This window comes from Quercus robur, chromosome 12 (assembly GCF_932294415.1).
Source record: "Quercus robur chromosome 12, dhQueRobu3.1, whole genome shotgun sequence".
In the NCBI taxonomy this organism is placed as follows: Eukaryota; Viridiplantae; Streptophyta; class Magnoliopsida; order Fagales; family Fagaceae; genus Quercus; species Quercus robur.
In genome coordinates, this window is record NC_065545.1 from 28260202 (window position 1) to 28283570 (window position 23369).

The 23369-nt window shown below is 33.2% G+C and overlaps 2 protein-coding genes and 1 long non-coding RNA gene across 3 annotated transcripts; all 3 read right to left on the bottom strand.

Annotated features, from left to right (window-relative positions):
* Positions 1-2699: 2699 nt before the first annotated feature.
* LOC126709738 (protein DETOXIFICATION 49-like) lies at positions 2700-4857 on the bottom strand. The gene has a single exon (XM_050410070.1). The coding sequence runs from the start codon at positions 4477-4479 to the stop codon at positions 2836-2838; it is 1644 nt and encodes a 547-aa protein (XP_050266027.1). The 5' UTR covers positions 4480-4857; the 3' UTR covers positions 2700-2835.
* Positions 4858-14511: 9654 nt separating this feature from the next.
* LOC126709067 (sugar carrier protein C-like) lies at positions 14512-17057 on the bottom strand. The gene is made up of 4 exons (XM_050409145.1): positions 16843-17057; positions 16407-16732; positions 15499-16128; positions 14512-15053 (listed from the first exon to the last, which is right to left on the bottom strand). Exons 1-4 carry the CDS (start codon positions 16970-16972, stop codon positions 14604-14606), a joined length of 1536 nt encoding a protein of 511 aa, XP_050265102.1. The 5' UTR covers positions 16973-17057; the 3' UTR covers positions 14512-14603.
* A 3123-nt stretch (positions 17058-20180) lies between these two features.
* LOC126709234 (uncharacterized) lies at positions 20181-22526 on the bottom strand. Its single transcript, XR_007649347.1, has 3 exons — positions 22355-22526; positions 21440-21507; positions 20181-20532 (listed from the first exon to the last, which is right to left on the bottom strand). It is a non-coding gene; the product is annotated as an uncharacterized LOC126709234 (long non-coding RNA).
* Between the last annotated feature and the right edge of the window lie 843 nt (positions 22527-23369).

Sequence of the window (23369 nt, forward strand, 5' to 3'; positions counted from 1 at the left end):
TATCATTATGATAAATATGAATGAGTATTCATTACTATTGTGTTTTATATGGAACTGTAAGGTCACGTTTTTCAGCCCAGGCCCAAGATGTATGGGACCTTAAACCAGTGAGCCCGATACAATGAATTTGTAAAGAGTGGGTCAAAGAGCTAGACTTTAGTGTATGGACAACAGTTAACACGGTGTTTTTCATGATCAAGCTAAGATGAACCGAGTTTATCAAAAAGGGTTAGTCTTCGGCACAGTCCGAGGAACTTTTTCTGGTGCCTCTTGTGTGATAGGGGTTTCAGCCCCCTCTTTCTGTCTCCCTCCACCCTTTTTTATAGTAATTTCCTTCCTCCTGAATTAGGTTCCTAGTACTGATACTTGTCCCATCAGCCCTTCCCTCCAGTTGTTGGGAGTGATTGTAAAGGCAGAAAAGCATGACTATGTCAAGTACAAAACACTGAATGCAATAATGGCAGCCTTTCCCTCAGACATTTCTATTTTCTCTGTTGTCCTTTTCTGTTTTAGTACTTTTCCTGTTCCGTGGAATGACCCGGAGTGTCACTACCAGTAGCAGGTTACTCCATTTGTCCTCGGCTACATCCATGCCGAGGAGGGTTCTTCCCATGGCCGAGGAGGGGTTTTTCCTTGGACTGGGCCCTTGGCCCAACGTAGACATTGACATGGGCTTCCCGGTCTTTTACCCCCCACAGGAACTATTAAATATATAATTATTGTTATTATTAATTATTTAGGTATTTAATTATTAATTGACATTTATTTAATCTATTGTGTTTTATATGCAACTATATATTCTATTACTATTTTCAAAAGACATGATATGTTAATAGTCTAATTGGGTGTTTAAATATAGAATAAAATTTAAAGTAATTAATTTATATATGTACACACAGACATATAAAATTGTAAGTCCTTAAAAGCTTATATGGCAAAATATCATGAGGTTAGGTAAAAGCCAAATGTATTCGGTTTTATATTTATTACTAGTTGGTAACTCATTTAGTGCACAGAAAAGTAATATTTTCCTTTTATTTATTATTTTATCTATATATGAAATTTGATAATTATAATAATTATTACATTATTAATAAGTATTTATTATGATTGTGTTTGTTTATGGAAACATATATTTTAATATTGGGCATTTATTAGGATAGTGTTTGTATATGAAAACAAATATTTTAATATTAGTCAATAAATGATAATGTTTTTATGTAGAAACTATATATTCAAACATTTAAAGAAAATATAATATGCCAAGATTTTAGTGGAGAGTTCAAATATGGAATAGAGTTTAAAATCAATTAAAAATATATTTAAGAATTATGATGTGTAAAATTGTGATACCTTAAAAGTTTATGTGGTAAAATATTATAAGATTTATAAAAAATCAAATATCTTCAGTTTTTATAATTTTTTTTTTGGGTAAAATATATGTTATAATTATAGAATTGTTTTTTAGAAGAAAATTATAATTATAGATAGATGGTAAAATATTAAATTTTAGGGATAAAAATGATAATTTATCCAAACTTTCAATTGTGGCTCAAGTCTTAGGCCTAAGGCCACCATTAAAAAAGTTTTATACCCCTTTATAAAAAAGGAACCCCATCACAAATAGACCCAAAATTGTAGAAGACTGTTAAAAGAATTTACATAGTTCATTTCATAAAGCTTATAAACTGATTTCTCACCAATAATATATATAAAAAATCAAACACTTATTTATTAGGCGGTTGAAACCCACCAATCCAATCATTTTCACATTAATTTGTATGATTTAATATTACCTTTAGCATTTTCTAAAATTGTATGATAATAAGTGGTTTAAGAGATAAAAAAAGGATTGTGCATTATTAGACCAATAGAAAATCGTAAATTATTTGTGGCAACAAATGTTGGACAAAATTTAGCTACAAAATTAGTTGTAACTTAAGGCTATAACCTTCCTCAATATCTTTTTATTAGAGGTGAATTTTGACAAATCCACCATTAGATTACATCTTCTTCTTATACTTTTCACGCTTGTAAAATTTCTAGAGCATTGAAGATCAATAGCTATGTCATCAATAAATTGTTTAAATTGCAAGTTTTTGTAGTTTAAAATTATGCATAATAATATAAACTTAAAGATTATATAGTAGGTAATGTCTGTTTGACACAAAATTTGACATGTGTAATAAAAGCATAAAAAACATACAATTAACGGTTTGATTTTCAATATATATAGTAATATTTATTTTATTGAGTAAAGTTGTAATCTTAGACTACAACTAATTTTATAGTTAAACTTTGTCAAAAATGTTTTAAGGTTTTAATTTTTATAAACTAATATGCTGCATGGTAGATTTTTAACATTAGCCACTTATTCTCTCACATGGCTACAACCTACACATCAAACAATCTCTATCTATATTTTAACACCAAAATCAAAATTGAAAATTAAATTATAACTTTACTTAAGGATACATCACTTTATCCAAGATAAAGTAAAACTCCAATAAGTAAAAAATAAAAAATAAAAAATAATTCTGTCTAATTAAAGGAATAATAAATTTTCATTTCGTTTTGTTAAATTTTATGCTTGAATCAAGATATTTGATTTTTTACATGAAATTAACTTTAGTTTGGTTAGTATTAATTTATCAAATAATTTTTTAATTCGTCAAATTAACAATTTAACATTGGATAGGTTAGTATAAAATAAATTTATGTAATTAATATTTAAATATAGGAAATACAACGTGACAATAAATTAATACAAATTTTGGAATGTACAACTAGAGAGAGAAATGTTACTACAAAAATTTGTGAGTTCCTAAGAGAAAATCAAACCGGTGAACTATGACTCTCTACGTTATGATCCAAAGAACTGAAACAAGAATCCTGTGTTTTATCCTTTAATCTCTCAGCTTCTTGGTTATCATCGTGTATGGTGGTAGTAGTTTCAGTAAGCTCCTTAGCTCTTTGGGCTTGACGTTCCCAATCGGTTCGACACAAGACAAACAACATGGTCACAACACATGACCCTTGCGCGGCTAAAAGGCCTAGCCAAAGTCCTTTGAAATCAAACCCTGTGTAAAAACTCAACCACACTGCAACTGGCATTCCCACAAGGTAAAAACAACTCAAGTTTATGTTAGCACCCAATTTAGGCCGAGCTGTTCCTCTCAAAACACCACAACCAGTTGTTTGTGGACAGTTTCCGAGCTCGCAAAGTCCAATAATGGGCAAAACCATAGATGTCAAAGCAATAATCTCGGTGTCTTGTGTGAACATACTTGCCCATATCTTCCTAACCGTTACAGCAAAAACCAATGCTGAAAATCCCAACGTGAAGCTGAAAGAAAGGCCTACAATCGCAGCTAGTCTTGCCTTCTTTGGATTGTTGGCACCAAGTTCATTTCCAACCCTTGTTGACACACCAAAGCTTAAAGAAGATGGGAAAATGTAGATCAAAGCCGTGGTTTGAATCAGAACTCCCATGGAAGCAACGGTTGCTTCAGGATTGAGTAATAACCCACATAGTAAAATCATAATTTCATACCACCACCATTCTAAGCAAACTGAAATGCAGCTTGGAATGGCTAAATTCAATAGAGATTTCCAACCTTTGAAACACTCTGTTGAAATTCCAACCCAAGTTTTCTTGTACACCTTAGAGATAATAATATATACGATTAATGATCCTACCAGATTGAAGTTGGTCCAAACACCACTTAAAGCAACGCCTTTAATTCCAAGATTGAGTACAAAAACAAGAAAGTAGTTGATGGGAATGTGAAGAAGAATAGAAAGAGTTGCACAGAATGTTAGAGGCAGAGTTATGGATTGTGATCGGAGATATATTCGTATAGGGTGTAAAAGGGATTGTGAAAGAAGGTCCGGAAGAGAATAGAGAATGTAAGATTGAGCTTGGGTTGCTATATCATCTTTCTGACCACAAAAGGTCAAAATTTTCTTCATGTTGAACCATAAAAAAGAAATGGGAATTGAAGTAAATAGAAGCAGAATCACTGTTCTTTGCATGGTAAGGCCAAGAAGTTTGAATCTTTTGGCTCCAAAGGCTTGACCACAGATGGGTTCCATTCCCATGGCAAGGCCAGAGAGAACAGAATAACCAGTGATGTTAGCAAAACCAATAGCGAGAGAACCACCGGCTAAAGCAAGCTCACCAAGGTGACCGAGAAAGAGCATGGAGATCATGGAGCGCAAGTAGAGTAACAGACCTGTTAATACCATTGGAAAAGCTATCCTGGCTATGCAGTTGGCTTCCGAGACAGCAAGAGAGAGATGGGTCTTCTGGGGCTCTTGTTGATTTTGATGTTCATGTTCATTTTCAGGTACATGTGTTGGGGTTTTGGGGACCAAAGGGGTACGCATGTCGGGAACTTGGAGTTTGGTTGAGGGAATTAGGATTGGTTGGTCTGAATTGCTTCCACAGGAAGTTGGAGATGAAGATAACCGGCACATGGATTTGGACTTTTTTTTAAACACACGCAGGTATAGGGTGTTTGGGGATGTGAAAGAAAGAAAAAATAAAAGAGTGGGATTTACTTGGGGTGAGAGAGTTAGTAGAATGTTTGTACGGTCTAAAATGGCCTTAAATAGCAAGGAATTGGGGGTGGGGGGTTGTGAATTGTGATACTGAACTTCGAAGTTTTTTTTTTTTTTTTTTGAGAAACGTTCAACTTCGAAGTTGGTAGTGGATTCTTCTGAAGCCTTCGAGCGTCCTTTTATGACTGAATTTTGTCACTGTTTGGCCTGCAAGCAAGAGCAAGACAGCAAATACATAACCGATAGACACGGACAGAAAAAAGAGGCACAAAAGGAACACGGAATGCGTTGAAACTTTTGTGGGTGTTGAAACTTCTTTTAATGTGACTATATAGGCTTCACCGAACTCTCGTATTGATGTTGATATTTATGTTTGATGGTAAGTTTTTTAACCTCATATTCGGCAATTAAATTGTGGGCACATATTTATTTATGCCAAGCATTACTATCCTTAAATTTTATTTTTATTTATTTATTGCTCTGTCGGAGTGATGAAAGGCGTTTTTGGGGTGGTTTTTTGTGTCAACGGATTAGGAATAAAGGACTGGGCGGTTTTTAATTTAGACCCACTTTCAATTTGATAATGAGAGCTTGACTTGATGCTTAGGGTCTACAAGGAGTTAGTGCACAATTAAAATTTTTTATTCCATGTCAGTTTGTTATCAAACTTTACTTTGTTGTAATTTGAGAATTTCTAAGGAAGATTACCCTTGTTTTGATCAATAAGATAAATAGTTTTTTTTTTTTTTTTGGGATAGCGATAAGATAAATAGTTATTCTAAAAAAGACAATGAAAAATCTATTATTTGACATATTTACCAAAGTATCAACATTGTTATTTTCATACTATTGTTATTATTCTTCACATCGTCACCACCGTTGTTGTTGCCACTATTACCACCATAACTATTATCGCCTTTTATTGTTGTTGTCACTGTCGTTACTACCACCAATACCACTATCTATTATAATAACTCATCACAGTCATTGTCAACACTCTAATTTCTTTTTTTTTTTTATAAATATATTCATGTAATAATTAAAATTGAAATTGATAGGATTAAAATTTGTATCAAACTAAATTCCATCATTAATTATAAAAGTTTCAAAAAATTTCAAATTATTCATTTAAACACAACCTTAAATGACCCTAATATATCGGGAATGTTAAATTTTGGTGTTCATTAATATATCGGGGACATGTAAGAAGATTAAGTGAAACTTCTTTTTTTTTAAGAAGTGTAACTGATTAAATGAAGTGGAGGATTAAATAAGGCTTATTAATAGAAAACATTTCACACCAGGCCTTTACTTTTTGTTGAATCGCTTTTTGTTCATTTTTAATTTATGCGCAGGGTCCACGCGTTTTTGGTTCTATTCTCATTCTGTTAGCAATGTTATAAAATTCAAATCTTTTTTGGGAATTAATTAAAAGTTTAGAAATATAGTTTTTATTTTTATTTTTATTTTTTATTGTACTACTTTTTTCCGAACAGTTGATGATGTGACTCTAAAATGACCGAGAGTAGTAAAGAAAAAGCATAGATGAATGTAAAAATAAGTTGGCATCTGCTATTTCAATAAGTTGTGACCGCATAGGAATTGATATGAAAATTGTTTGGAGAACATAATTCAACTCCTTATAATAATTTTAAAAGCACATTCAGAAAGTGTGATATTTAAATACTATAAAAAATTTGAGTGTATTTTTCTCATTATCAATTAATTTTGAGGTAGTGCGACATGGTAATTGTCGACAAAAGTGCTGCTCTTCCTAGGACGTTCACATTTTGTGATAAAGATGGTAAATATTGTCCCTACTCCGTAACATTGATCTTAGTTAAACAAGCAAAGGACAAAAGAGAACGGCATTCTTGCTGCCTTGGTCGACTTACATATTGTACTTTTGAATTGACTATTTTTGTTTTTGTTTTTGGTGGGAGGCAGTTTTATTGACTGCATAAATATTCGAGTGGATTACATTTAAAATGTTATCGGCATGAGAGGGTGAGGCTACGCCCTAATGTTTGTCTTTGGTATTGGTCGGCTGTGGCTTTCATGATGGTGCGGCTGAAACTTTAAAAACAAAAAGCCTATTCATGGGGCGGTGGCAAAGGTGTACGTGCACTTGCCCTAGCTTGTTAGGCATTCTTCCTATACGACTCTTCTTTTTGTCCAAACCCTTGTCTTCGCCTTCAACTCTACCTCCATCTTCTTCTCTCAATATGACAAAGTGCACAGACATAACAAAAATTCAATCAAGAATTAATGTCCTAAGAAGAAAATTAACATGTAGAACAACAAACTAATCGCCAATTAAACAGTAATATGGAGCTAGCTAGTTGCATGCACTTAAGGAGCACGCCTGTTTCGATGTCCACTAGTGCACTCATGAGGTTGGGATAACATCTATGGATTATTGATTCTCCTTCATGAAGACCCAAGCCCAATAAATATGATACTACTATACTATACCAATGTTCAGGTAATCAAGCCATTAATCTGGTTGCCCCTTTTTTTTCATTTTTTTTATTAATTTTAAAATGTTTAAGAGAGAAAAAATTTAGGACCACAACTTTTTTTGTCACAACTTAATGTGATAGTTTATAAATAGTGGAAGAAAAATAGTAGATTTATTTAAAAGTGGTAAATAAACACTTACAATATTACACATTAGAGTTATGAAAAAATTTTGACAAAAAAAAAAAGACCTTGTTCTTAAAGATACTGTTAAGAAAGAGTGATTTTAAGTTGGGATGTTTACAGTGCGGTGCAATTTTGGATCATTTTTAGCAATCATAACCGCACCGCACCTTATTTTTGTGGTTACATGTGCAATGTAATGTATAAAATGCAGTTTGAAGTGGATATTTTTTCAAATTTTGGGTTTTTCTTGCTCAACCAAAAACTGATTTTTCCCTTTGTTTTGGGCGGAGTTTTAAACTATTGAACTAGTTTTTCTTTATTTTAAGTTGGCTTTCCTAATCAACACTTGCTTGGATTATTAAACCTTTTTTTTTTTTTTTGGGTTAAAAACTAGGGTTATTAAACTATTAATAATATATTTAATATTAAAAAAATAAATATATTAATATATAGAGAGGATGCGATATAATATAATTTTCTTATTATAAAACCGCAAACTGTACTACACCATGCAGTTATGCTATTTTGCAGGTGATTTTAATGCGATTTTTACAATTTATGAAGTTCGGTAAACACACCTAATTCTAAGATTGCAACTTCTTCTATATAACTCTAATGCAATAAATTTTAGGTGATTATTTATCATGTAAATCTATAATTCTTTTCTCCCCCAAACATTCTGTGACGTCATATTTGGGGCAAGAAAACACACAGGCCACAACCTTGTCTACTTGAAATTAATTATAAGTACTTTGTGATATGGCCTATGGGCTAATAGGTAAATAGAGCTTAGCTTCTTTTGTTTGTAGTACTAGTTACATTATATGGTTGCACCGAAAAAAGGGAGTCAAGGGATTATTACTGTTTCTTTTGTAGTTTGTGTTAGAGGGTAAGAACAAGAGGATCAATGATTTGGGACCGACACCACCTTTTCTTCTCCGAGTCATTTTTTCGGCAGACTTTTTTTCCCCCAAAGTATAATTTCATACGTGGAATATTCTTTTCTCCTTTAAAAAATTCCTCATGTGAATGAAGAATTCCACGTGTGGAAATTATTAATTATTGACACACTAGTAGTTCTCTTATCGCGGCAGCTAAAGCCTATAGCGTGAGAATCACGTGCTCCCTTTTATTAGTACACATCAATCAAAGATCAAAAACCTCTTGACAATTAAGCACACTTGGATTTTGTAGGTAGTTGTGTTAAAATTTAACCTTGCAAAGCCAATTTAGCAATGAGAGCTTGACACGAACCAAGTGGTCTGTGGCTTTTGTGTCAAAATTGTCATCAATATATAGTCTTAGTCTTAGTTCCTTTATTCAAGCAAGCACTAAAAGTCTAGTCATTTAGCAATTGTCATAATCTCCGTGATTAAGGCCAAAAAATGAAAGACCAAGTCCTCTAATAAATCAAGATATATGGATCCCTTTGTATTGTTGACTCCAAAAACTCTTCAACTATTAAGACCTATGAAGTAGCTCTAATATGAACGTGTAAAGAAAAATATTGGAATAGTAGTGCAAGAATCATTGTCATTTTAAATGAATGGATAAACAAGTGCTATGTATAACTAAATAGCGATTGATTAGTCAAAATCGCATCTAGAATATGCACTATGCCAACATGTATGTTGACATAGAGTTCATAGTCGGCGTCAATTTTTACTTTTTGATGGTTAATTTTTCAAAAGAAGAATCGGTCAGACTTAATCGAAAACAAAAATTCATGATAGCATAAGAAAGTGTATTCTAGCTAACTTAATTAATACATTTTTTTTTATATTGTAAAATGAAAATTTTGTGTTCGAACTTGGAATCTCACTTACATAAATAAAAAAAACAGCTTGATGATAAAGAAGAAAAAAATATAGTTTAAGCACTTTTATAAGTGAGACAATATATTTTCCTTCATTAATTAATTATCATATTCTAAGAAAAGATAATTGAACTAAACTAAAACTCTACAATCGTTTGAGAGGTTTCCATCCAATTTAAAGGCTCCCAAAAACTAATTTTGGATGCAGTATCATATTCAGACTTTGCCTATCAAAAAAAAAAAAAGTATCATATGAAGACTCTAAGTTGACTAGAAAGTCTTTCTGTGTGTGTTTTCTTTGTGAAAAATTTAGTGAGTATGAAATGTTTCGAGCTTAGCAGGGGTTTATATTTGTTGAAATTTTTATTATAGAATTTTAGTTGAAATAGAATTTTCAAGCTCTTGAAACATATATCTAATAGAGTTTTACTCAAACTAAACTATTATAACACTTAATAAGATAATTACATGTTAAAGAAAAATAATAAATATATAAGATATAAAACCTTAAATAAAATAAAAAAATAGTAGTGACATGAAAAATGATGAGAATTCCAGAGGTTTCGGTTTTATATATAGAAATATAAATATAGATTAAAGAAATAAAATCTTAAAATTTTGAAAATTACATAAAAATATTTTTTTTAAATAATAAATTATAATTAACCTCCATACTTTATGGTGTATCAGAAAATACATCATTAAAATTAATTTTAATGAAAAGTAGTAATAGAGAGTTTGTGTCGGCAATTGGTATCAACTGTTCGTAAATATGGAGACATTTCTTTGAAAAATATAGATGTCAATTATGCCAATGTGAATGATAATTTTTTTCTAGAAGCCGTAATGTTTACTCTAAATTATGTCAACCTCAAAGTCTAGTGAACAGTGATGTATAGTGAAAAATTTGCTGTAGAGAGAGAAAGGAATCCTCAAACGTAGCATGACCGTTTTTAGTTTTAATTAGATCAAAACGTATTGCTAAGAAACTGTTGATTATTCTTCGATCAGTTTGTAGAAGAAAGATTTTGTTTCAGTTTAGGAGCAGATTTTCAACCATGTAATTTAATAACCTTAACTCCTTATGAGGTACGCAAAGATAGGGGTGTCAATGTTCGACCCAACCCGCGAACACGATACGAACCCAACACGGGTTTTTTCGGGTTAGGGTTGAACCTTAATGGGTTTGGGTCATAAACGGGTCGACTCGAAAGCGACACGATAAGAAACGTGTCATAAGCAGGTCAACCCGCATAACCCGCAATAGACACGTTTGACACGCCAATTTATTTATGTCAACCCGAAATGACCTACTTAACACAACCCGTTTAACTCATTTAACAAATAAATATTTATTTTATTTTAGATTTGTCAAATACCTTTTATATCCAACATTATTTTAAATTTAAAAAGAAAAGTGAGTAATTACAAAAATTTACAAGGGATATAATTGGAAATTGAAACTTTACAGACCCTAGAACTACTAATACTTTTTTTTTTTTTTTTGGCATAGAACTTGCACAAATAAAATTGAATGAGCTTGTGGAAGATGTTATGAATTTGGACATCAACAAAGAATCTATAGATGATAATAGTGATCATAGTCAGGATTAATCTACTGTTTACTCAAAAATTTTCAATATTGATACTTAGTATTTGACGAGTTCCAAGGATATTATATTTTTTTTGAACTATGTTATTTTATTTTTGTTAAACTTAGTTATTTTGAATTTGGTTGAAGTGTATGCACTTCTTTTGGAGTGTAAAGAACTTATTTTCTAGATAAATGTTATATTTTTGTTAAACTATATTATTTTGAATATGAGTTGAAGACTTGAAGTGTATGCATTGCTTTTTGGGATGTAAAAAAAAATTATTTCTAGATGGATGTTATATCTAATATTATGCAGGTTGAAATGGGTTGTGTTACATTCGTGTCAACCCAACACGACTCGTTTATTAAGCATGTCAAATGGGTTGGGTCAGGTCAACCCGCCTTATTAACAGGTCGGGTTAGGGTTGAAGGATCATGACACGATTATTAAATGGGTCGGGTTAGGGTTGAGCCATTTAGTCGAATACCCCTACCTTGACACGACACGAACCCGACACGCTAACCCGAATTGACACCCCTACGCAAAGATATTGGCAATGTTTTCTCTGTGAAGAAATTTATAAGCTTTGATTTTGACAGATTTAAATCCATTGAAGGTAGGATGGCTTTCCTATTAAGAGATTGTTTGGGGAAAAGCTTATAAAAGGACAGCATTAAAGCCTTATCGTTGGACTAAACGTAAGTAACCTTTTTTACGAGTCCAAATCTTATATCCTACTTTTTCTACTCCACTTTATACTCTATCAATAAAAACTTACCACATATTCACCTGATTTATTAAATACTACCATTATTGACTTATTAATACTACCATTATTAATTAATGGTAGTATTTAATTTATCAAGTGAACATATGGCAAGTTTTTATTGGTAAAATATAGAGTGGAGCAGGAAAAATGGGACAGATAATTTGGGCTCGACATATTACATATATTTGGGCATTGAACTCACATTTTGGGTATATTTCTAAATTTGGACATCCTATCGATTAATGTTAGTAATCATAATGTCAATTTATAAAAGTCAATCCACAAGAATTGACCATAATCTCAATCCACGAATTTTTTTTTCTTAAATCACGGATCGGTTTTTTTTGGTTCCAGTTTTTTTTTTTTTTTTTTAGAAACATATTTGGTTCCAGTTTGATAAAGATTTTTGGTTTTGAAAAATTGGTCCAAAATTGAACCAGGTAGGCCGACATATTCTCATTGTTGGGCCTTATTTTATTTTATTTTATTTTTTGTGGAAATTGTTGGGCCTAATTTGATCCAGGTACATAAGGCTTTTACTTTTTTTGTATCATACTCCCAAGTCTTTTAAAGGTTAAGGTGCTAGAATTTAGTAATTTACAGCCGCACACATATACATAAGCAAAGAAGGGACACAATAGAAGGAGATATAAGCGTTTGGGTATGAGCTCTTCTTAGTTCTTCCTCCTACTATGGCCATTAAAACCTATTGAAGCTAGCGATTCAAAAGTGTTTTGAGGGGTTTACTTCAACAAGTTATTTAGAAGATTTCATTCCGGTGAAGTTTGTGTTTGTAAAACTCCTAAAAAAATAATCTCATATTTCTCTAAGTTGGTTGTGTAAGCTTAAGTTGTGAGATAAAACTTGAGTAGAAGACGGTTATAACTTGATGTTTATAATTGTTTGAATATTTACATGTGAATAGTATGGTTAGTTAAGTAGCAAAGTTCCACAATGAATACAAATAACAAGAATGAATGATCAATATAACATAATTATGCCCAAACTCACTAATTCAAACTTTTTGGATCAAATGATGTTCTTATATGCCATAGTAACCATTCAATTGGAGTCCCCAATTCCTAACAAGTGGTATATGAGCTGATGGTTCAACTAAGCAAGTCTTAGTTAATGGATCCCACCAAGTAGAATGAGGAAAAGTCCTGTCAATTTCAAACATGGTTGAGTAAAGTTTTTACTAGTTATTGTTGGTGATTGTTGTGAAATGTGAAAATAAACCCACTTACACAAGATTAAAGACGTGAAAGAAAAATAAACACAGGAATTTACGTAATTCGACAATTACCTACATCCATCAACAGCGACAAAAAAGGTTCCACTATAAAACAAGGAAAGTACAATAATAGCACATAGGCACTCTCACAAGACCCAAACCCCAAATACACCCTTAACTCTCTCACACAAATAATAGAGCACCCTATTGTATCTGCACTAGTCTTGTAGCATTACACTTTCTCACTACAACACAATTGACAAAGCAATAAAACATTCAATATATATACATGGAAGGGTCGGCTAGTTCAATTCCTAAACCACATGGGACTTGGTTTACTAGTCTTTGTTGTTGACAGCAAGCAAGCAACACATGGTCAAGCAATATTGACCAAATAAAGCCACCGACTTAATAGTGACTCTCATAATTGTACAAGAAAGACTTCCATGTTTCCTCTACCCATGGTTGAGTAAAAGGCACTTTATTAGTAATGGTAAGGCATGACACTTGGATTGTTAAGAAAAAGGCTTTCATTCAAAGGGGGTACTAGCCAAAGTGTAACCACAAGTGACTTGGTCGAAGGCCTATTATAACTTTTTTAGTCAACCCACTAGCTTAAACTTTTGGATTAAATTATGTCTATATGTGTTTTAACCCTTTAATTGGAGTCTCTACAAGGTGTTATCTTCACAACAATAATGGATTATTAACCCCTTAATTGGAGTCTCTACAAGGTGCTATCTTCACATCCATGTTCTTACCAAAATACTGTTGTTTTATCTTTTATTCAACTTGTATCAATACTGTTATTCAATTATGTTTTATCTTTTATTCAACTTGTATCAAAACTGTTATTCAATTATTATTTCTCCTCTGAGCCTTGATTCCCTCTAAGTGTCCAGAATTCTTGAGGAGTATGTCTTTTGTCATCTAGTACAAGTGTCATCTAGATTATTTGGCAAAAGACCATGCCAGATAATGTAGAAAAACTATGGGGAAAAAACATATCTCTTGATTTAATGGTGGAAGAAAGTGAAGACTTGATGGTGGGGGAACGAATGGTAGATAAAACGGACAAACGCAGAAAACAGTGCATTCTAGATACAATAATGAGTAATGACAAACAAATCCTTCAATCAAAATGCCTTAAAGAGCACGAAGTAGAAATTATAGCGGTCATCCAAGGGAGAATGAGTACTAGGCTCTTTCAATAAGAATTTACAACCTTTAACTACACGGTTGCAACCCTATAAAGTTTCAATTTTTCTTAATCACCTACTGTCTTGCACCTTAGTGACAATGTCTCCTTTCTTTTATTAAGACTTAAGAGAACCAGAGTTTATATTATAACTATTAAGTTATTAATTATTAATAATAAAAAACCATGTTTGTTATATATAAAAATATGATTTAATTTGAGACCCAAATTACTTTCGGACCATCAGCCTCCATTGTGGCCCAAACATTGAGACCGTTCCTCAAAACAGTCCTATTGATTCGAGATGGACCAATCTGAAGTGGCCTTCTGTTTCTCAGGGCCCACAGGGACTGTACAGAAGGAACGATTTCTTTTCTTTTTTTTTTGTTATGGAAGAGACGATTTCAATGTGCCCATAAGTCGACCTAAAAATGTTTCTGGGAGGCCCAATTTGAAGAGGCCTTCTTTTTCTCAAGCAGAGGGGCAATATAGAAGAAATTTATTGAATCAAAGAAGATAAAATTTATAAGCACTGGGCTTCTGATTGACATATGCCATGGACCATAAGTAAATAACAATAATAAATATAAAAAATTAATAATAAATATCCATGCACAAAACCACTAACAAATTTATCAACACAAATTTCTGTAAAAAAACAAGAACAGTATGGAAAGAAATTCACTGTCCAAACCAAATTTACCTACAGAATAATTGAAGCAACCTAATTGTCAATAATAAAAACAAGAAATATTAAACAATTATGCAAACTTTATTCCTAGCTAAACATTTCCTCCAATGCGAGCCTCTTCTTGGGGAGGGACATACTTGCCCCAAATAGGGTGATTTCGCCACACAATAGACATTTCTTCAATTGGGACACCTTTAGTCTCTGGCAAGTACTTGAAAATAAAGAAACTCATTATCAACACCCAGAAAGCAAAGAAGATGAACAGGCCAAACTTCAAATGGCACAACATTAGGGTAAAGACTTGTGCAACGCCAAAGGTGAAAATCATATTAACTGAGACATTGATAGCCTGAGCAGCTGAACGAACTTCAAGTGGGAAAATTTCACTAGGTACCAACCATCCTAGAGGTCCCCATGACCATGCAAAGCCAGCAACGTATACACAGATGAAGAATACCAATCCATACGCATACCATGTTGGCAATTCACCAGGATTCCCACTTATACCAAATCTAGCAGCAATTGCAATTGTAATAATCACCTATGCATACACATCATATAAATACAAAGCACATGTCATATAATTAAATATAGCATGTTCTCAATTAAATCCAAATATATAGTTGCATTGATAATGTAATATCATATAATATAAGTAAATATAACAAAATATAATAAATATATTCTCAATTAAATCCAAACATATGATTGCATTGATCAATGTAATATCATATACAAAATATAAGTAAATAGAACAAAATGTAAATATAGAATATTCTCAATTAAATAATCTAAACATATAGTTGCATTAATATAGTACTATTCCCTAAATTTTACTCAATTAAATAAACCAAACAAATAGTTGCACTGATCAACGTAGTACAATTCCCAATTTAATGTCTGCATCTAAGTTTTACCCCAATTGTATATGCATGAAAGCTTAGAAATTGACCTAATTAAAAGAGAGCATTGGCTGTATGGTGTACCTGACAAATGAACATTTGAGCACCACCCTCTATGAAAAGAGTCCTCCTTCCCCACTTATCAACACTAAAAATTGAAACAAGGGTTGCAAGAGCATTAACAGTACCAGTAATCACAGCAGACATAAGCGAAGCACTGCTTCCAAAACCGATTGTTTTGAACAAAACAGGAGCATAAAATGTGATCACATTCATGCCAGTGAGCTGTTGGAACATAGGAATGCAAATGGCCATGGTGAGTTGAGGTCTATACTTGCGTTCCAATATAGTAGCCCAAGGGTGTTTGATTAATTTTGAGGCTTCACTAGCAGCAACTAGATCATTGAATTCCGCATCCACATTAGGAATGCCACGGATCTTTAAAAGTTGCTCTTTGGCTTCCTTATGATGGTCACGTTCAATCAAAGAGTTTGGTGTTTCCGGAAGAAAAAATGAGCCAATAATGATTATTATAGCAGGGATCATGGCACCCCCTAAGCTCAATCGCCATCCCCAACCACCCTTAATCTCAGCAAAGAAATAGTTTAGAAGATTGGCAACAAGCATGCCAATTGTAATTGCCAATTGGAACATCATGTTGAGGCCACCTCGGAATCTGTATGGAGCCATCTCAGAGACATAGATTGGCACAGACTGTAAAATAAAAAATTAAAAAAAAAATAACAAATCACACAATATAATCATAAACATTGGATTATGTACACAAAAAGGATTAAAAAAAAAAGAAGAAGAAGAAAAGAAACAGATGTGGATTTAACAAATCTGATTTTTATATCAGTGATTTCTTTTAGTTCTTAATATTAAAAAAATGACAGTGCACTTATAGATGCAAATCTAAATAATTACACACCAAACAAACTGGTTTGTATGATGATTATTAGAGATAAGGATCGTGGTTATTTTATTCTTACTTGATTGGCACATCCAATTCCAAAACCAAGAAACAAACGACCAACAATAAGCATCCAGATCCTTTGAGCAAAGCCATTGATAAGTGCACCAACACAAAACAGTACTCCACCCGAAAGCATAGTAGTACGCCTACCAAAAATTCGGGTCACTGTTGCTGCAAAAAGTGATGCTACCAAAGCAGCAAGATATAGTGAAGAAGTAAACGAAGTCAATGTCTGGCTATCAAACTTGCAGTATTGATCATCAGAAGGTTTGATGGATGACTCCTTTGCGTAAACAGAGGGAAAGAACTCTTTCAAGAAGGAATCCATTGATGTAACTCCACCTATATATAACATTACCAAAACTTATATTAGTAATTCAACCATATAGTATATATTATAAAAATAAAAATACCAAAAACAGTAAAACAGGGTTGCTCTTCTAGGATGTTACCTGAAATTCCAAGATCATAGCCAAAAATTAAACCACCGGTAGCAGCAATTATGCATGTTATTAAGACATTGCGAGTGAGTTTCCCTGGATAATCTTTTCCACCAGGAGTGAGGATAGTTCCCCCAGCCATTTTTTTTCTTCTTCTTAATGATACGTAGGATAGAATAGAAGAGAGGAGTGAGCAAATAATTAATGATACGAAGAATAGAAGAGACGAGAGGAGAGGAGTGAGCAAATAATTATTCGATTGAGAAGTGAAATTTATAATAGTGGTGGCCTCTGATTCTCTACTCCTACTAAATCTCTACTTAGACTCAAATTAACAAATTAACATTATCCTATGAGAGAATCACGTAAATATCAAAACAGATAATTATATCTGATATTTGATACTACTATCTCTTATTTATCCATGTCTGCTTGCTATTTGTTATATATTCGAATTCAAATTCTTTAACCGATCCAATTTTTTTTTTTTTTTTTTTTACTTAAAAAAAAAAAAAAAAACAAAGTTATTCATACTTATCACAACTCATTCAATTATCACAATCCTTATCGGCTTATCCCAATCCATGCAATTATCACAAAAAATTGTATAGGATAAAGAAAATTTTAAAATCCATCATCTCACGACTCACTCAAATTGAAAATAAAAAAATTAATAATAAAAACAGCTTTTGTGACAGAAACAATAGAGCACAAGAAGAAGCCTTTTGGGAGAATAATAATTATGACCTAAAAGAATTTTTTTTTTTTTTTTTTTTTTCCTAATTTAGCAGTGTTAGGACTTGGGAGGTAAGAGTAACATTCGGAATTTCTTGGTTAAAACTTGGGTTATTGTTTCACGTTATCTTGATTCATGAAAATGTAATTAGTTCAATAAAAAAAATTGTCTTGGCTTTCCTGCTCTCTCTAAAGAAGCCCCATTTAGATTTTAGAGAAAAGCATTAGGATTGTGGAATTTTGGGGTGCTGCGTCTCACAACTCGCAAGGTGCAACATTCAGCAATTCATTTATTTATAGGCTTGATGATTTAACTGTTCAAAATTGTCCACACACATAACAAAATATAATTAATGGGGACAAATAAGTCATATTTACTAATTGAGTCATGTTAAGGGGGTGCCCTTAAGGTAATTATTAATAAGCCATTTTAAGAAAAATTTTATACCACTTTTATGGAAAATAGATAAACTGTCAAAATATCAATTGTTTTATTTCTTTTCTCATAAATCTTTCCTAAAATAGTTCACTTAAAATTGCTCCTAAACATCTGTTAACTTTTCCCTTACTGATTTTTAAAATCTTTAATTTTAAATAAACTTATTATCTCCCACTACACAAATTTAAATTGAACGCTCATCTGTTTGTATGGTGTGGCAACCTAAACCAACAAACTTTACTATGTAAGATAGTGGATTTAGGTTCCCAATTTATTTGTTGGTGGGTTTCCTCACAGTCCTACAAATTGTGCTTCAAACATAGCCTTAACAGCCCAACAATCAAGCATCCCTATGGTTCTCAGCCCAATACCCTATTCCCCTTAGACCTTGCTTTATGCTTTCTCTGCTCTCTTTGTTCTCTCCTCCCTTCATGTTTACTCCCTCTCCTCTTTCTTTTTTTTCCTCCCAAAAAAATCCCCCTTATTTGTCTGCCCTTACTTTCTTATATAAACCCCCCCCCCCCTTCTCTTAGTGGGATTCAAATCATTACTTTTCACTGGTCCCCATGCAATCCCACTCTAGAAAAATCATATCTTTTGAAAATTCTCTTGAAACTTGTTCCAGACACCAAATTGTGTTCGGCAACGGGTGTCCCAAAGGCACTAACTATGCTTGTTTACTGATCTAAACTTGTCTTCTCCTTCATCATACCCCCTCAATTTATTAGTCAATATTAGGCCCAACCAACCCCGAGCACAATAGATTTCTCCCAAATGCTGCTTATTGGTCCTTCACGCATTCATCAATGGACTGGTCCTAACCCTACAGTGTTAAGCCCTAGTCACATGGACCGTTCTTGGTTACCTGGGCCTGAGCCCTTACAATAGCGCCCTATGACCCATTTTCATAAGGTGGAGATAGGACCGGGGTTCTCCTATCCAATGGTTAGTGAATTCCTCATTTTCTTTTAAAAACGACGGTTATGCTTTGGAAAGACCAACAATCAATCAATTAATGCAGCAGACATGACAACTTACTCCTCATGTGCACGTGGCAGCATCTAGGGTATCGGACAATCAAGATGGTCTAACGCTTCAATGACTGAGGCATGCGTGAAGAGACATGATGGTACGCATTGATTGGTTTTTGGCAGTTACAATAAATGACCCTCGTTCTTATAAATACCAACACAGTTTATGTTTTTATTTTCTTTAGTTTTTTCTAAGTTCAGAATCTTGCTTTTCTCTTGTCCCCGAGCCCTTTATCTCCCTCCAAGACAATCCTTATCACCAAGAAGTCACTCAGTAAGTCTTCTTCCCTCTATCTTTCTCCTAATAACTCAGTTAGGCTCAGAAAAATGGGTTTTTCATATCTTTTGAAAACTAGTGAAGACATAGAGTTCTTCAAAGTTAGGTTCAACATACCTCGTGACGTTAACATATTGTATTATCATGACGTTGACATATTGTACTGTCATAGGACTCTTAGTTTTTATGGACTTAGCCCCGACCAATGTTTGCCCAATTTTTATAAGGATGTCAATTATGTGGGGCGTCTTAACCAATTATACAGCCTCAGCCTTACCCACTATGACAATAACTTCCTATATGCCATTCAGGGGAGCCTGAAGAATGGGTATTACCTTCAGATCCGAAACATAACGGTTAAGTTGATATCTTTTGCCTCCCCGACTCCAATAGGAACTCGGCGGGGGAATTTGTGAGAATGACTGAGAACTGGCTAAATGGTGAGCTAACCTGCCTGACCTCTACTCGCCAAATTGGTCAGTATCTTCTTTTTCCAACTCCTTGAAATGCCCATATTGTGCTCCATTTTTTTTTGTATACATTATTATTGTTATTATTTTTTTTTTTTTGAATGTCTCATTAACTCGCCCCTTATTCCCGACTGTAGTTTCCAAGAAATTTCAACTGGATATAAGCGTAGTACGAGCTTGAGAGCTCAATTTCATCCTGCACTCAGAAATATTAGTGCATTACTGTCACGACCCAAACATGTACTTCAAAATTTAAAGCATGACCAGCATGTTGATATCAAGTTTACCTCAATACTAACACGAACCAACTTAAGCTTAAGGTGCTTATCAAAAATTGTTTCTTGTATTCCTTTTTTATTTCCTTGCATAAAAGTCATAATATACAAAATTCGTAAAACTTTGAAACTTCATTTCATTTCGAACTTTGCAAGATTACAAATTGGCTGAAACTTAAGGTATTCATGTAAATATTACATAGATAAATGTTTAGCAAAACTATTTTTACAAACCTAACCCCAAGACATAAAACTGGGGTTCGAAACAAATTAAGGTTCTGAATTACATCAGTGCTCAAAAGGATCAAGTGTATCTTGATTCCTCCTATACAACAAAAGAGCTAAGCTACTATACAACAAAAAGACTATACATTCTAACAACCGAGAATCACAGATTCCTTACCACCTCTAATACTCTCACTGCTTCCAAGAAAGAATCTGTGCACTGAAATGTAATAGGGTGAGCTGCGAAGCCCTGCAAGGTATTAAGCTCCATGGGCATTTAATAAGAATGCATGTAAATCAAATATATTTATGGAGATGTCAGCTTTGATAAATAGTCTTCATACTATTCTTAAAATAACTTATGAGTTTTTTGATGAAAATAGATCATTTTCCTTTCATATAATAATAAAAGGGCATAATAAGAAACTTAAACATATTTCAGTAACCTTCTCTTTAAATAGACTATAAATTACTTTATCATAAACTTTCCATCAAACTTATAACACATTCAACATACTTTTCTTCTCATCATACTTTTCTTATAATTTCTAAATAACTTAATAGGTCATTTATAATACATATTGATCAGTCCAATTGTAAGTCTGTCACAACTTTGGGAGGCTTTCAGCACATAGTGCTAGGCATCCAGCATTCCCCACAATGCTAGGAAATCCCAAGATCATATCAAAAAGTGTTACCCCTTTTGGTGTGATCATATCATCAACCATGGGGATCGGTTGGCATCCTCCACAAGTTGGCCATTCCCAACGAGGGCGGGTATGGCAGAGTCCTCACCACTTATAATGGCCAATCAAAATCTCCATGGAAATACCAGTACTATAACCCCTACTAGCTAAGTTTAGATCATAACAATGGAATAACCGAAAACTATATTTTTCAGATAACTATGCTTTTACATAAGTATTTCATAACAGTAGCATATCCACTTCATTCTTTAAATATTACGTTCGTGATATAAGTTTAACATCAATATGCTAAAATTATCATATATATATATAGGATTCAATAAATCACAAACATAAATCTTCACTTAAATCATTCTTATATGTAATATCTCTAATAAAAAGGTTTTCATGCATAATAATTTTCTAAATAGTCCTTATACTTATCAAACGCACATGTCACACATCCTCTACCTGAAAACAGAAGATGTGAAAGACTTGTATAAGAGGAGCTCAAGTGTCCACATTCTTGTTCTCGTCACCTAAATGAAAGACCAAAACTTATTACTAACTACTCTTTCTAAACATATAAACTTATACATCAATCACAACCTAACTCTCAAACTCAAGAAAATCTTAATTCTCATCACACAAAGGTTCCCAAAAGATGAGCATACTAATTTATGGCTCAAAACATTCTCCCTAATTTTAGAATTAAATCCTCAAAGTCAGGTATATCATATACTATTTACTACTCATATCAGCAGCATATGCTTCATTTGTAAAATACAAATGGACTATCCAAAACACATTCAATTTTCATGAAATTTATAAAACCACTCCTCTAGATGTCTTATAAATACCATATCAATTTCAGAGTAAAAGCATAAAACCATGATTTATTAAAAATCATACAAGACAACATGCTCAAATCTATCCTGACAGAATTTCATGCAACTTAGAAATTAAACCATTATTTTTATATTGATCCAAATGCTGTGAGACCACTTCCATTACAACCATATGTGTCTTAGAATTCATAAGAACTACTCCTGGCATCCTAATTCATAGAAGTTGATTTGATACAGATTTTTCATGTTGCAAACACCAAATCTGTCACAGTGACAGTTTTCACCTATTTTCTTATAAAATTATCAACTAATTGCAATTGGCCTTCATTTCAAGTGGGTATTTTTATACCTATACTATACATATTAGAATACATGAATAGGCATCCAATTGACCATAACATCTTCAATATTTCAAATTGCTAACACAAAACCACAATTTCAACTTCTAAAAATTAGATTAGAGAATAAAGATTGGAAAATAAACAAAACAATTATATTATCAAAATACCCAAAATGAGATAAGGTTTTATTTACTTACCCACAAACTTTGAAGTTGAAACTTTAGTGTTAGCATTTTAATTTCTTCTTTAAAGTGAGATATATGGTTTCGGTGAAAGAGAGGGAGGGTTGTTGGTGATAGAGTGAGAGAGAGGTGCTGCCGATAAGAACAAAGAAAGAAGCAAAGAAAGGAGCAAAGAAAGATGAACCAAGAAACTATTCTAGAGCAATAAGGAAGACAAGAGAAATTAACTTAGGTGGGGCACGTGTTTGCTAAAGGAAGAGTGAGCTAATGACACACCCTTGCACTTTTTAAAATTTACTTACCACCCCCCCCCCCTCACAAGCTTATATTCTATAAAGGCCCAAACTATAAAATAACTTTACGTATAAACCCTTACCTTTATAAACTTCTATCCATAGCATTGAAAGAACATATATGTTTTATAACATCAAAATATTAAAGCCTTATCCACTTAAATTAATTAAGATAATACCAAGTATATAAACCCATAAAATTAATAGTGCAATTGGGCTGGGATGTTACAATTATGAAGAGCAGTTAAGAGCTTCCCATCTGATCTTGGGCTGTGTACCTTCTTACACGAGCAACCAAGACTCCTCGAGCGCTTTTACAATAGGCAGCCCACTATTATCTTGCCTCGACGTTCAATTGCCAAGATTTCTGTCGAACAAACTTACCACTAGTGAGGTGAGACACTTGGGGCCCAAATTAGTCAGACAGGATTCTCTTGAACCTATACGCGACCTTTTAGGAGATAACATCTTTCAAGGTTGGGTAGTGCATATCCCAATAGAAGCCCCCGTATTAGAAGACACTATAGCTGAAGACCCTATTACCAAAGACCTAGTTGTCGAAGACCCAATTATCAAAAAACCAATTACCGAAGAACCTGTTCCCACAAAACCTAACCACAGGGATGGTTCAAAAGCGTTCCATGGCTTTGGACCGCTAGTTTCCAGCTACGCAGTCCATTAGGAGCCAAGCTACCCCTTGTTCTATCTCTCAACAGAAAACCCCTCCTGGTTCCCAA